This window comes from Salmo trutta, chromosome 12, assembly GCF_901001165.1.
Source record: "Salmo trutta chromosome 12, fSalTru1.1, whole genome shotgun sequence".
NCBI classification, from domain to species: domain Eukaryota; kingdom Metazoa; phylum Chordata; class Actinopteri; order Salmoniformes; family Salmonidae; genus Salmo; species Salmo trutta.
The window spans coordinates 77577370-77593445 of NC_042968.1; the positions used below are offsets into that span (position 1 = coordinate 77577370).

Here is a 16076-nt window from a genome sequence, read left to right on the forward strand (position 1 = left end):
TTCAATTTACCGATTTTACGGTTGTGTCATTAGATTTGGGGTGGGATTGCAAGAAATTCTTGGGGGGGGAAAAAAAAAATGGGGATTGAAATTCTGGTGGAAAGAAAATGGGCTCCCTGCTGAAAATGTTTGAATACCACTGATCTACCACATAACAGATAATAGCAAACCAAGCAAATATTAAAATAAAAGGCTTGATATTTATGGTTTTCAAGAGAGATTAACATGAGTGCATTCTAGCGTATAGGTAGTTTTTTTTTTATAAGTCTCTACTGCTAGGCTAACAACGAAATAGACAATCATTTGAGTCCGTTCTTTAGCCCAATGGTGAACAGTCTGGCATCTGTTGAAAGTACAGTTGACTGGCACAATGCCCTAACCATTTGGCCATGAGTCCATCCGTGGGTGGAGGTGAGAGTGCCAATATAAGAAAAGTCCCTCTGCTTCTTCGCTCACTGGGCCAGTGTCCAGCAGTTCAGTCCCTTCCTGCACATGGAAAAGACAGTGTAATGTTCAGAAACACTTTGCACTTCGTTTTGCAATTCCAGAAAGAGAGAACACAGACGATTTGATTTAAGAGGCAAGGTCTTTTAGCTATGTGTTAGTCCTAGTGGAGCCCCTCACAGCCACCACACTGGGTTTATCTGACCTAAGACCCAAGCTACTCTAATCTACTCTAAGTCCCACTTCCTGTTGGACCTGTGGATTTGGAGCGTAAGATTCCAGGAATTATGTCAATACTACTGAGGACTGGCACATTGGAGTGTGGCCTGCTGCGAGGGTCAGGGATGCCCCCTCTAACAAGCTGTGGAGGACCTGGGAGGAGGACAATAAAACAACAGCATTCTTAGCGATAGGGATATATTGGTGGCATCTTTAAATTACTTCAATGTGTTCAAATACCTAGTTCAAACACAGTGGCCAACTACAGAAAGTCCATTTTGTATCACCCATCAGGCTGCTGCCCTTGAAATGAGCCTAAAACAATCTGTCACAACACCCTCTAGTGGCAGAGAAGGCAGAACACATGACTAGATTTTAGCTACACTCACATCCTACACACCATAAGAGACAAAAAAGAAACCAGAACCAAATTATATTTCATTTTTTTATATTACATAACAAAATCCTCCAAAGAAATGTAATAATAGTGACTATCAAATAATTTTATTTACACTAATGAAATGGAGAAAAAGTGAGGGAATAAGGGGCAGCAGACCATATTGGCATTCACCAACTGTATGATCAAGGCCTGCTCTTGTAAAGCTCAGTCAACCCTACTCCTTTCCTCCCCACATCACTGTATGGTCCAATCAACAAGACTGGCTCCATCGGGTCTGTTACCATGGGAACACCCATCTCTACGCCTGACAAATCAAAGATGTCGTTATGGGTATTTCTGTACAAAAAAGGTAGAAACAAATAACATGGTCTTTAGAAAATGTGTATTTCTCTGGAGGAGACAAAATAGTCAGGACGTTTGCCCAATAATGCTTTAAACGTTACATCTTGTTACAAGCATTGCAGTGTAAAATTATATTACAATAAAATGAACCATTCAGAACATTACAGCCCACAAAAAAACTGTAGTATGCCTGCTCTTGGTTGGTATACTGTAATAAATACTGTACAATAACTGAAATTACTTTGAAAATATTAAAAAGAATTCTACCAAATATATTTTTCAACATGAATTTTGGATTTCATTTTTTACGACTGATTTGACACAATTTTCCAATATGGACATTGGACAATTAAATTATATTGCGCTGATACACGCAATAACTTGTAAACTACCAAATTGTCACTACAGCGGAGAAAAACTCCAAAGCAGTGAATTACAAATGGAACATGTCTTCAGTCCAGCAGACCAGGCACCAAACATGCCAATAAAATATTTACCAAGGGCTTCTCTTCCAGTTTACATTTGAAATCCATCAAATATTTACACCTTCTTAGATGCAATATACATTGAGCTACATTCTCCATGTGTTTAGACAGGAACAGGTATTCTTTGACTTCTTATTTTCACTTCTTTATTCAAACACAACACATTGACCGTGAGCTTGGCCTCCCGATTGTCCCAATGCATTGTGGTTTAGAGTCATTGGCCATATAGAAGTCCTCAGTTGCCGTTTACAGCTACAGAGTCCCCTTTCTCTGTTACGGATGATGAGGATGTTACCTCCAACTCCTTCACTCTGGTGTCCTTACTGTCTCCTTCCTGCTCCCCTTGCCTCTCAGCCTCACCCCCCTTAGTCTCTGTCTGGGGGGCTTGTGGTGGAGAGATGGAAGTGTCTGTTGCCATGGGAACATGTGTCTCTGTGCGTGCGGTAGCCTCTTCCTGTAGCTGGAGGACCCCAGTCAGATCCATGTCCTGCAGCTCCACATCAAAGGGCCGGGGGGCGGCGGTCGCTGGAGGAGAACTGCACCCGGTACAAGTCTAAACACAAGCAGAGGGACAAGAGATTAATAAACACATCCTTTACAAGTACATTATTTTTTGTATTAATCTCCACTGTCATCTAAACTGTTCCTGTGAATCTTTGGGGTCAGAGAGACAGGGTTTAGCTACTAGCTCCAGTATGTGTCTGTGTGCTGACTTACAGGGTTGTTGATGGCCTTTGGCAGGCGTCCGGTGCCCATCCAGGGGTGGACCTGGGTCAGCTCTCTCTTCTGCTCCTCAGTGAAGTGCGGCTGCTGTTTCTGCACCGCCCTCAGTACCATACGATCTTGCCTCAGAACAGTCTCCCTGTCCCTGTAAAATCATACACATATCCATAGATAAGCCATAGTCTAAAAAGTTGTATTAGCAGCATAATGGTGTGTGGAGAGCTTCTATTTTTCATAGTCGGCATTAATAAATAATATACTACTTGCATTCCATGCACATCAATCCTAAATACAATTAAATAGCTGTAGCATTTATTACTAATCATGACTGGTTAAGGTAACTATGACTACAATTGCCATGACTACAATTGTGCAGTGACCATGACGATTTCTTACCTGGTGGGCATTTGGTACGTCATCATAACCTTGTCATCTGTGTTGGCCATAAGGAGCCAGATAGGGTCCTGAAGGACATACTTCATGAGCTGGGCTTCTTCAGCCCCGCCTGCTGCCTGCTTATGGTCGTTCTCTGATGAGTCAATGCTGCCAAAGTACTTGCTGGTGTTGCTGCTTCCTGTGGTTGAAAAATAAACATGTTCAGATATGTTCTGAAACTATCAGTCATTATATACAAATATCCTTGACCATCACAGTGCTAAGAAGAAAAAATCTGGCCGGTGTTAAAACTTTTCACATAAAATCTCATACCCAAATCTAACTGCCTGTATCTCAGGCCCTGAAGCAAGGATATGCGTATTCTTGATACCATTTGAAAGGAAACACTTAAAAGTTTGTGGAAATGTTCAAATAATGTAGGAGAACATAACACATAAGATCTGGTAAAAGATAAAACAAACAAAAATACATGTTTGAAATGCAAGAGAAAGGCCATAATGTATTATGCTAGCCCAGGCGCAATTTCGATTTTGGCCACTAGATAGCAGCATTGTATGTGCAAAGTGTTAGACTGATCAAATGAACCTTTGCATTTCTGTTAAAAATGTTGTATTCAGACTGCCCAAATGTGCCTAATTGGTTTATAAATACATTTTCAAGTTCATAACTGTGCACTCTCCACAAACAATAGCATGGTATTCTTTCACAGTAATAGCTACTGTAAATTGGACAGTGCAGTTAACTTAAATTCTTGTTAATCTTTCTGACAATATCAGATGTCTATGTCCTGGGTAATGTTCTTGTTACTTACAACCTCATGCTAATCACATTAGCCTACGTTAGCTCAACCATCCCGCAGGGGACCGACCGATCCTGTAGAGGTTAAACTCACTTGTGCCACTCCCTGAGGTGCTGCATCCATTAGAGCCAGAGGACCCGGAGCCAGAGGACCCAGAGCCAGAGGCAGCCGAGCCGGTGCCTGAGCAGGCGTCCTCTTGCAGCAGCAGGTCCAGCAGGTCACTGGAGGTGGACATGGCATCCTGGTTATCAACATCAGCCTGGAGGAAGGGAACACAGGAGAGACAGCGGTTAATAACAAGAACTCACTAGACTCAAAACTTTTCGGAATTATATTTTGTTTAAATAGTTTAAAACCCACATTATCGTACTCTTTGGCATCACCCTTCATGTTGCTGTTGCGGTTAACAGAGCCTTGACCTCCGACCTGAGACGACGAGCCAGGCGGGGGTGGGGTCTGCTGCGCCCCTGTTGACATGCCCTCCTGCCTGTTGCCTGGCAACTCCTCCAGCTGCAGCAGGTTGAGGGGAGAGGAGCATCGTGACTGGAAGAGGGGCGAGTTGGTCCCCTCCAGGGGGGATTGGCATGTGGACTGAGGGGTGCTGGAGCGGGAGTTGCCACGTGGGACAACAGTGGGATCAATCCTGGGTAAGGCAAAGCAAGGAAGCCCGGGCACCGGAATGGGATTTGGGAACGGTAATGTTGGGTTGGGATTGTGGAAATGTTGTGGGATCATCGACAAAGCAGGATTGACCTGTAATGCAGGATTGACCTGTGACGGGTTGTGTTGAGCTAGAGGCATGCCATTCATCTGCGTCACAGCAGGGTTGAATTGAGCCAAAACAGGATTGAGTTGTGGTAGTGGGATAGCCTGGTTGAACTGCGGTAGTGCCTGGTTAAGTTGTGCCATACCAGGGATACTGGGGTTAAGGTGAGGCATGGCTGTGTTATACTGAGGCATGGCTGTATTGAGCTGGTTGAGCTGTGGTACACCTCCATTGAGTTGAGGGAACATGTAGTTGGGCAGAACAACCATCATCGGGGGAGCCATTGGCATGGGGATCTGATTGGCATGCAGGGGGTACTGGAAGCCTGACTGGGGGCTGGGGTAACCCATCTGCATGGCGTTGGGGTTCACCCCGGTGTGGGCCAGGAGTTGTTGTTGCACGTTGGGGTAGAGGGGGAAGAAGGGCAGGACTCCTGGAGGGTACTGGGACACGGCAGGAGGGAGGCTGGCCACAGAGTTGGGCCAGGAAGAAGACGAGGTCAGGGGTCCCTGCATCATTAGGGGTTGACCCATGGGGAACATGGGGCCTTGGTGCCCCTGCCCTTCCCTTCTGGAACTTCTGTTCATCCCCAAGCCTGTCTTGGGGCAGCCCCCGTGCTGGTGCTTCAGCCTCTTGGCCCCCCGGCCCCTCCTCCGTCCGTTACCACCTGCTGGGTAGTCCTTCGAGGTGTGCACTCCTGACACACACACACACACACACAACGGGTGAGCTGCATGTAAAAACAATGGATTTTCATCCACATCATCTTTCACAGACATAGAAACTAAATCTCCACTTGAAGTGTCCATCTTACCTTTGGGTGTGGTGGTGTGTCCTCTCAGAGGAGGACCGGGGTCCAGCATGCGGAGCTGTCCCAGGTCCCTGAACCGGCTCAGGAACACCTGTTCCTCCTGCTGGGTGTGGGCAGACAGCACTTCCTTGGTCAGACCCAGGCTACCTGAGCATCCAGCCGACCTGCGGCTATCCCTCTCAGGCTGTGCAGGGCTGGGTGTTGCTGGGCTGGGAAAGGTCGAGGGATGGGGGGTCACTGCCGTGGTGATGGCGTTGTTAATGGCTGGGGCGGTGGTGGGAGGCGTCTCCTCCATCATGATAATATCTGCAGGGAATAAGGTTGACAATATATTTGAGACTAGAGAGAAGAGACAGAGGGAGGTAAAGAACAGCCAGTCAGATAACAGAGGGATGTGTCCTACCTGACTCTGGGGGCTTCTTGTCCCCTACATGGACGATGGTGCTGCTGAAGCTGCATTGGGACGTGAGAGAGACCACACTCTCAGCCTTGCAGTGCAGCGCCAGAGGGCTCATCTGTGGCCCCCCTTTAGACCCTTCCTTACCCTGTGACCCTTCGAGATCTGTAGGGAAACACAGACATTTGGTCCAAAATACCTGCAAACCTTAAAAGAGGCATAAAAAATACATAATAGGATCTGTATTGTATACCTTTAGCTGTTCCAGACAACTCCCTCTGCTTGTCATCGTCTGACGATGATGTGGTGCAGGAGGAGGAGCCACATTTCCTCTTCACTGTGTTGGGGACATTACAGCTCTCCAGGTAGCGTACGATGCTGTCCAGACAGTTGATCTGCTGGTAGGAGTAGTTGGCTGACGGATCTTTCCTTGACTGCACGGAGGCCAGGGTTTTAGTTGGCCCCAGAGTTCCAATAGGTCCCAAGTCTTTGCTTAAATTCTCTGGTGTCACCAGGTCTCCTGAGAAGAGGAAAAGTTAGAATACTGTTTTGAATACTGAATTTCATTTTCATCTCGACCCTTGTGGTTATACTTTTGTAATGAAAATGTTCCAGACATTTTATAGCACACCGTGACAAGACATTTTACTACAAATATGACTACAAAGTCAAGTGTTTACCAGCGCTGGCGTGTTTGCGGAGCGGTGGGCGGTTGCGGGACTCAATGAAGACCTGCTGACCACTCGTCTTCACCATGTGGACGTCCTTACACATCTGCTGGAATGTCATCTGCTGCTGTAGGCCAGATAAGAGAGGGTAAAGAGTTAGACAACGACACCTCAACTTTCTTCTGAGTCAATTCCACTAATTAAAATAACGTGGTTACAAAATAGTAACAAACTACAAGTTATAAAGTACCTTGTTAAAATCTGCGTAAAACATCTGTGACTGCATTAGTACTCACTGGTCTCTGGATAGTCATCTGGATGATCCCCTTGGTGGAGGGGCTGCTGCTGCCTGAGGAGCCCGGGCAGGGCCTGTGTGGCTGGGATCCGTGGGAGCTGCAGTAGCCCTGGGAGGCACCACTGTGGACAGGTTGCACCAGCACCCGGTGGATCTGCTCACTGAGCCTGGGGATCTCTGGAGACATTGCCCGCACCTCCACCTCCATACTAGGGGTGAACACATCTTCGTTCAAGGGACTCCTGCAGATGAGGCGAGAAGGACAAGGGAATGGGGTTTAGAACAACGCAATATGTACTGCTTGATAGCTACACAAATAGGTTACAGTTCAAATGTGGCTATTGCAAGCTTGTGAAGGTCACTACTCACGTTCTGACTTTGTGTCGACCCACGATGAAGGCCACTTTGCGGCTCCAGGGGTTGACGAAGGAGGACCAGCTGGTATCTATGGTGAGATACTCCCCGTTCCGGGCACACATACGCAGGGGCGAGTGTTCAAAGGGCTGCCCCGCTGACTGGAGAACTGAGGGGAGAACCAAAGATGTTAAAACTATGATGTAGTTATACTCTATAACCATTCATCTATTTTCTGGTTTCTAAATCCTTACAGAATGTATAAGGCATGACTGTTGGACAGGAGTACTCACTCTTCTTGTGTATGGCCACCATGACAGGCCTGTCATCAGGGTGGAGGTACATGAGGACAGGAGTCCCAACCAGGTCCTGGGGCAGGTAGCCTAGCAACGGCACAGCTCTTTCATCCACTTCCTGAAAGAGACAGCCAGGGGTGTGGCTAGTGTTAAAAATCCTCTTGTCCGCTGGGATGCGGGGAGCTTCGTATCCTGAGTGCACCTTCTCAGCGATGAGCAGGCAGCAGGGCTGTGGCTGGGACATGTCGGAGTCCCGTAGGGTTAGCTGGTAGGGGGTCATACGGAAGGGGTAGTACCGCACTTCCCCCTCACTGTCCCTCCCACTACTGATACGGCAGAACATGGATTTCTCCTGGGTGCAGTCCACAGGGGAGGTCACTGAGCGAAATCGGGGGGGGGGGGGGGGGGGGGGTACATTAACATCACATACACATGCAAAAACGTGATCATCTATTTCCATTTGAATTCAGAGCTAAATTAAAGAACTTCTGTAGGAGACTTACTGGAGCCAGTACAGGAGGCCCAGGGGGGCAGGCGGCAGGGAGCAGTGCTGCTGTAGAAAGTGCTGACGTCCTGGGGGGCCAACAGCTCAGAGAAGAGTGTCCCCTGGAGTCGATTAGGCTTAGTGCGCAGCATGGGAGAGGCCTGGGGGGAGATGTACACCAACTTCCCAGAGAGGAAGGACACTCCCACTGAGAATGTGTCCTGTACAGGAGAGAAGAAACAAGGGAGGTTAGAACAATGGTTTGTTGGGTTTAAAAGCTTTTTAGTCTGTTTGAGAGCTGTTGGTCTGGTTCTAGTAGCTGAAGACTGTGCTCTAGTTCCTACCGTGTTCTGGAGTGTGTATTCAGAGGTGATGTTGTCCAGTTCCTCTGTGGTGAAGGCAGAGAGGTCCAGACTGCAACCGTGGCTCTCTTCCACACTCCACTGGTGATAATACTCCTGATTCGCTAAACACACACGTATAAATAGTATATAGATAGTAAGCTTGCTATTTCATGCTAAAGCCACACAGTATACAGTACAATTAGCAAAAGGCAGGCTCAAAAAGCAGCATCTTACCTCGGACTTGTTTGACACAGTTGAGTGCATACTGCAGGGAGGCCAGGGTGCTGGAGCGGCCTTTCGCCCGGTGGTCTGCAGGCATGCGGATCTTTAGCTCCTTCAGAGCCTTGAGCAGCTCTCTCTGGGTCTGCAGCCGGGCTGGCTGGTCACTGCTGCATCCGCTGGTGGACGGGTGGTCCTGCTCCGAGCTGCCACTCAGCAGGCTGTAGACGATAGAGCTGTTGGGAGGGGAAGGGCTGTGGGAGTTGGCGCTGACAGGGGCAAAATAACATGATGTTATTACCACTGCTGAGCAGACACTTTCATAGTATTATAAGCGGTGTCTACTGCCTACCATCTGAAAATGGTTGTGGTGTTTCAAATATGAATTCTGTTAAATGTGTTACCTTTTGCTCTCTGTTGTCTCCATGGCAGAGTCCTTCCCATTATGGGAGCTGCTGCAGGTTGATGTCTCACGTCCCATGTGACCTTCCACCTCTCTCTCGGCTGAGTCGTTCTCACTCGAGTGGGCATCGGTGTCATCAGAGTTTGAGGACTTGGAGGAGGACTTGCCCCCAGACCGAGTTCTCTTTCCATTGGAGCTACCAGAGCTGCCAGTCTGACTCAGTCCAGACTCAGGGGACTGGCAGCCCGCCTTTAGTCCCACCATATTTTCTTCTACACCTATTCCACTAGTGTCATTTCCAGAAGTGGTGTATGCATTCTCATCACTCATAATAACCAGTATGAGTGATTTAATATTGCCGTTTGACAAAAATGATATTTCAAAACAAAGAACTGTGACAGTAATACTGCTACTAGGTGGGTCTACTAGACTAAGATAGAGTCATGGTTTGGTCAAGTAAAAATGAGCCAGAAGATAAACTACTGTGTCTCATTGATTTTGTGATTGTATTTATTTTGTAAATTCTAAGCTTATGAATCTGATAAGCCAATTGAAGAGAAGATGGGGGAATCCTTTATCAGTTTGCTCTTCCTGGTGTGCACAGTCAGTGTGCGAAATGGTTTTGACAGAATACCTGATGGAAGAAACAATTCCCAATTTATGAGTGGTGAGTAACATGACATCATGAGTCATACATCTGTGCAAAGACAGTGATACATCTCATCTGCAATTAAACATCAATACAATTACACTGCTATAAAAGTTAGTGTTCACCCAAACTACAGATGTACATAACTAAATGGCTTGATTTTAAATCATCTAAGGTCATATGAGCATCCAAGTAAGGACTTTCAAGTAAGGATTTAACTAATTGCAAAAATAATAATGTTAGGCTCCAAACATACTCAAAACGTTGTACATAGCCTAATGTCAATCTATTAAGACATTCAAATAATATAGCTAGCTAGGGGAACTATCCTTTTCCCAACAACCTCGCATTCATTTTGGGGGGGCTCAAAAAACTCTCCCCATATATTCCATTGACCATAATAAATCATTTCATCACTTTGAAGAACAGTTAACCGACGATATCAGGTGACATAGGGTAAATAAACTAACTTTACAGCCCATTTCACTATCTGGCATGTCTTGAGGGTTTACTGTAAGTAGCAGGAAGACACCGTTGGGGGATATTATTGTTGAAGACAGAAGACAACGTGGGCAGGATGACCCCGGTGGGGGATGTTTGTGTTGACGACAGCGAAGGCAACGTGCCTCAACTAGACTGTCTACGGCACAACCCGCATGCGCTCATGCATTTATTCTACCTGACACAAGTCTGGCAAAAGATGGGTCTCACTTGTAGGGAACACGAATTGACCAAAACAACATTAAATTGTACCTCGATATCTGACCGTATAATGAAATGTGTATTGATATACAACATAATCCCTTTATTAACGTGTCAGTACCCTTGCCAGCATGCCACAACAATGCTAGCTACACTAGTCAATGTCAATGCTGTTGCAGATAGCTTGATCATAAAAAAAAATACAAAAATAGATAGCTAAGTTAGCTATGTAGCAACTATTTATTGTACTACTAATACTCTAGCTAGCAAAGTAGCGTTACTTTTACCAGTTAGCTAGCTAGGTAGCAAGGTTTTGATCAAAGTTGACATTCTCACCTTTTTCCATGAAGAAAAAGTACGCTCCGTGGGATTTTTTGTTTTAATGTCTTCAAGAATGTGTTCTGTAAAGTTAGGCTTAAAATGATTGAAATAGCAGAAACCTAGAATGACATCTTTAGCGAAACAACTCAATGTGGATCGCCTATAACTACACAGAGTGTGTAGAGAACAGCACATTCGCTTTATATGACTGGGAGGGAACACGGAAAATAACACGTGTTTGCTCCCATGTGTTGTAGTGATTGGTCCTCAACGAGCACTGACTCCGCCCTAGTGCAGTGTCCCAGGCCTGGCGAATGCATTCATTGGTTGAGTAGGGCGGTGTCCTGACTGCACGGGGCTCTGCTATGCCTTTCTATCACGTTGCCCCAGCGGTGCCCTGTCGGTTCCAAAAGCATGCTAGAACGTTTGTTGGCAACGTGCCTCCGTCAATACTCTGAATTGGCGACATTTCCTCACCCATCCTTTCCTTGTGTACTTTACTGAACCACAACACATGCATGTGAACCATTTTATGGGTTTCTTTATATCAAATTGTTTCCCCATACTAACCAAGTAATAATAAAGGAAACAATGCATGGAAATTGGTAGGACACGTTTGAACTCAATTCCAGACATACGTACGTTATCCATAGGCCGACTAAATGAGCATACAAATCCTACTGCAGCAGTATGACAAGCCTTTGCACAGACATAAATAATTTCCTCACCAAAAGTCTACCAGAGGAAGAACCCCCACCCCACTGATAACACTAGCCTGCTATTAAAGTCCTTAATTGAACCGTTTACACAGAGGTATTAAACCCTGCCTCTGTTTTGGTAAAAAGCTGTGGGATAGGCCTGGAGAAATATAACCCCTCTCAAATTCATAGACAGAGCTATGGAGGCAAGGACTGACCATCCATTAAATCCAAAAAATAGTTTTAACCATGTTTTGCGGTTTTACAGTGTTTGTTTACATGTACATTGTTTATAAACATTGGAGTAAAACAAGCTCATATTTTTGGTTCTGATGGGGTATGACAGTTGAACTAAGCTCATGGCGCATTTATACGTTATATACTTCAAGAATCAATGGGTATCATTCATTTATAAGTCCAAAAATTGATGTAGCAACTACGGATTCTCGCTTTAAAAGCCATAATTCATTCAGTCCCATCCCCTTTAATTGTTTTCAGATTCTAATTGTTTCTAGATCCTTATGACATCTTAATTATTTATATTGTTTACATTTCCCTTTGGGCATTAAAATGAAATGTCATTTCATCTCAGGCAGTAACACCAACAACATGTGTCATGTGGTGCAGCTATGGGGGGTGACACATGGGTTGACATGCATTCACAATTCAATGAAGTAATTGTTATGGTAAACATCCACTGGGTGGTGCTACTGACTGTTTGGACCTGCCTACCTGGGGTGTATTCATTCAGCCAATTCTGTTGCAAAAAAAATCTTAAAGCCTCTATGTAACTTTTGCGGCAACCCTACCTGAGTTATAGATCTGTCATTCTCATTGAAACAAAGTCTAGGAAACAGTTGATCTGTTTTTTTAATTTTATACCTTCATTTAACTAGGCAAGTCAGTTACGAACAAATTCTTATTTGCAATAACGGCCTACCCCAGCCAAATCCAGATGACGCTGGGCCAATTGTGTGCTGCCCTATGGGACTCCCTATCATGGCTTGATGTGATAGAGCCTGGATTTGAACCAGTGACTGTAGTGATGCCTTTTAGCATTGAGATGCAGTGCCTTAGACCGCTGCGCCACTTGTGAGTCCACTATGTTCTATGTGTGCTATTTCTATGCTTCCCATTCTCAAGTTTCGTTTTTGCATCTTTTCCTTTGGGTTTTGTACACCAGCTTCAAACAGCTGAATGCAATATTTATGGTTATTGAAAATATATTTCAAATCAAAACAAATCAAATTTTATTTGCCACATGCGCTGAATACATTTAGACTTTACCGTGAAATGCTTACTTACAAGCCCTTAACTAACAGTGCAGTTCAAGAACACAAAAATATTTACCAAGTAGGCTCAAATAAAAAGTAACAATAAAAAGTAACACAATAAGAATAACAATAGCGAGGCTATATACGGGGGGCACCGGTACCGAGTCAGTGTGCAGGGGTACAGGTTAGTTGAGGTAATCTGTACATGTAGGTTGGGGCGAAGTGACGATGACGAGGTGACAAACAAACAGCGAGTAGCAATAGTGTACGGTGGGGTCTAATGGCTTGGGGGTAGAAGCTGTTGAGGAGCCTTTTGGTCCTAGAATTGGCGCTCCGGTACCGCTTGCCGTGTGGTAGCAGGGAAAACAGTCTATGACACTTCCTCTGACACCGCCTATTATATATGTCCTGGATGGCAGGAAGCTTGGCCCCAGTGATGTACTGGGCCATTCACACTACCCTCTGTGGCGCCTTACGGTCAGATGCCGAGTAGTTGCCATACCAGGCGGTGATGCAACCGGTCAGGATTCTCTCGATGGTGCAGCTGTACAACCTTTTGAGGATCTGGAGACCCATGCCAAATCTTTTCAGTCTCCTGAGGGGGAAAAGGTTTTGTTGTGCCCTCTTCACGACTGTCTTGGTATGTTTGGACCATGATAGTTCGTTGGTGATGTGGACACCAAGGAACTTGAAACTCTCGTACTGCTCCACTACTGTCACGGATGTCGTATGAAAGAGACCAAGGCGCAGCGTGCGTATCGTTCCACATCTTTATTTCTATGTGAAACTATGCAAGACAGACAATAAACTATAAACAAAAACAAACCGTGACGAAGAGGTGCTACATGCATAAACTCAAAATAATCTCCGACAAACACTAGTGGGAAAAACAACAACTTAAATATGATCCCCAATTAGAGACAACGATGACCAGTTGCCTCTAATTGGGAATCATACAAAAACCCCAACCTAGAAAAAAGAAACTAGAACCAAACATACAAATAAATAAACTAGACAAAACCCCCCAGTCACGCCCTAACCTACTCTACCACAGAAAAATACGAGCTCTCCATGGTCAGGACGTGACAACTACAGTTAATGGGGGCCTGTTCGGCCCGCCTTTTCCTGTAGTCCACACATTTTAGCAACCAGGAAATAGTGTACTGATTTCTGCATATTGCACCTTTAAACAGAAGCAAACGGAAATGAAACAGGGATAGATAAACCTACCTGAATTTGTCCAATAGTGTAACGACTGTCGTAGGAGAGAGAGGACCAAGGCGCAGCGGGTTGCGTGCTCATTATTATATTTATTTTAAATAAAGACTGTGAACACGGAAAAACAAGAAACCAAGAAACAACGACAGGAAACAGTTTAGCAGGCTATACACATAACAGCAGTGCTAAAGACAACTATCCACAATTAACAAACAAAACACATCCCTATATATAGGACTCTCAATCAAAGGCAACAACAAACACCTGCCTTCAATTGAGAGTCCAACACCCAATTGCCTAACATAGAAATTACTAAACTAGAAAGAACATAGAAATACAAAAACATAGAACATAACCCAAAACCCGGAAATAATAAATCAAACACCCTTCTAAACAAACCACCACCCCGAACCACATAAAACAAATACCCTCTGCCACGTCCTGACCAAACTACAATCACAAATAACCCCTATACTGGTCAGGACGTGACAGTACCCACCCCTAAAGGTGCATACCCCGGATGCACCTCAACCCCCCCCCCCAAAATAAACCCCTAACTAAAGGGAGGGAAGGGAGGGTGGCTGCCGTCAACAACGGCACCTGTGCTACACCCCCCCTCCACAACCCACCTATACTGGAGGTGGCTCAGGTGCAGGACGTGGACCCCGCTCCACCCTTGGCTTAGCCCACTTAGGTGGCTCCCCTGGCTGCACCCGGCTGGCGGGCGACCCTGGCGGCTCCAGACTGGCGGGCGGCCCTGGCGGCTCCGGACTGGCGGGCGGCTCCGGACTGGCGGGCGGCTCTGGCGGCTCCGGACTGGCGGGCGGCTCTGGCGGCTCCGGACTGGCGGGCGGCTCTGGCGGCTCCGGACTGGTGGCATACTCACCCGGTTCCGGTTCGCAGGCAGACTCACCCGGTTCCGGACAGTGGGCCGTCTCACCTGGTTCCGGACAGTGGGCCGTCTCACCTGGTTCCGAGGCACTGTTGCCGGACACTCTGGACGAGGTACTGTTGCCGGACACTCTGGACGAGGCACTGTTGCCGGACACTCTGGACGAGGCACTGTTGCCGGACACTCTGGACGAGGCACTGTTGCCGGACACTCTGGACGAGGCACTGTTGCCGGACACTCTGGACGAGGCACTGTTGCCGGACACTCTGGACGAGGCACTGTTGCCGGACAATCTGGACGAGGCACTGTTGCCGGACACTCTGGACGAGGCACTGTTGCCGGACACTCTGGACGAGGCACTGTTGCCGGACACTCTGGACGAGGCACTGTTGCCGGACACTCTGGACGAGGCACTGTTGCCGGACACTCTGGACGAGGCACTGTTGCCGGATACTCTGGACGAGGCACTGTTGCCGGATACTCTGGATGAGGCACTGGAAGCCTGATGCGTGGGGCTGGTAGTGGAGGTACCAGCCTGGGGACACGCAGCTCAGGGCTAGTGCGAGGAGCGGGAACCGGCCGAGTTAGAGTGGGCTGACGCACTGGAAGCCTGATGCGTGGGGCTGGTACTGGACGTGCCAGCCTGGAGACACGCACCTCAGGGCTAATGCGGGGAGCAGGAACAGGCTGAGTTGGATTGGGCTGACTTACTGGAAGCTTGATGCGTGGTGCTGGTACTGGACGTGCCAGCCTGGAGACACGCACCTCAAGGCTAGTGCGTGTAGCGGGAAACACTGGACCGTAGAGGCGCACTGGCGGTCTCGAGCGCAGGACTGGCATCACCCCTACTGGCTGGATGCCCACTTTCCCCTGGCACATGCGGGGCGCTGGTACTGCACGTACCGGCCTGAAAATACCCGGCCTCGTCACAGCACCCATCACCCCAAAGCAGGGGACCTGTCCAGTCAATGGTCGTTTGGAAAAAAACATGGGGATTTGGCTTGGGACTTAATCCTCGCCCAGCCAAACTACCTGTGTGCCCCCCCCAAAAAAATTATTGGGGCTGCCTCTCGTGCTCTACCTGCCTCCCAGGCAGGTTATCACAGTGGTCCAATAATTGTTCCCATGTCCAGTCAATTCTAGACTCCAATACCTCCAGCGACCAGGATGCCATCTCCTCCCGAGCGCGTTGCTTCCTCCACTCCAGGTGCTGCTCCCTATAGTCCACCCGTAATTCCCTTTGCTCCTTTCTCCGCTGCTTGGTCCATTTTTGGTGGGTAGTTCTGTAATGGCTGTTGTAGGAGAGAGAGGACCAAGGCGCAGCGGGTTGCGTGCTCATCATTATATTTATTTTAAATAAAGACTGTGAACACGGAAAAACAAGAAACCAAGAAACGACGACAGGAAGCAGTTTAGCAGGCTATACACATAACAGCAGTGCTAAAGACAACTACCCACAATTAACAAACAAAACACA

General features: G+C 47.0%; 1 protein-coding gene across 2 annotated transcripts; it reads right to left on the reverse strand.

Moving 5' to 3' along the window:
- Positions 1-1094: 1094 nt before the first annotated feature.
- Positions 1095-10721, reverse strand: LOC115204235 (period circadian protein homolog 1). Of its 2 annotated transcripts, XM_029769635.1 has the most exons (17): positions 10533-10721; positions 8847-9479; positions 8458-8711; positions 8224-8345; positions 7899-8100; positions 7393-7773; positions 7115-7268; positions 6747-6987; positions 6463-6577; positions 6036-6302; positions 5789-5947; positions 5389-5691; positions 4169-5271; positions 3902-4067; positions 3010-3187; positions 2608-2758; positions 1095-2443 (listed from the first exon to the last, which is right to left on the reverse strand). In XM_029769635.1, the coding sequence occupies exons 2-17, from the start codon at positions 9173-9175 to the stop codon at positions 2126-2128; spliced, it is 4443 nt and encodes a 1480-aa protein (XP_029625495.1). In that variant the 5' UTR covers positions 9176-9479; positions 10533-10721; the 3' UTR covers positions 1095-2125. The 2 variants fall into 2 exon arrangements, 1 of the variants encoding a protein (XP_029625495.1); XR_003880333.1 differs by lacking the exon at positions 1095-2443 and having other exon boundaries at positions 2619-2758; positions 4179-5271.
- Positions 10722-16076: the final 5355 nt, after the last annotated feature.

Bases quoted from the DNA above. Each gene is read 5' to 3' on its own strand.
- LOC115204235 (XM_029769635.1), bottom strand. From the start codon at position 9,175: ATGAGTGATGAGAATGCATACACCACTTCTGGAAATGACACTAGTGGA. The intron at 5,692-5,788 runs GTAGGACACATC...TATTCCCTGCAG, and splicing joins CAAGAAGCCCCCAGAGTCAG to ATATTATCATGATGGAGGAG. The intron at 2,444-2,607 runs GTAAGTCAGCAC...GCTTGTGTTTAG, and splicing joins CAAAGGCCATCAACAACCCT to ACTTGTACCGGGTGCAGTTC.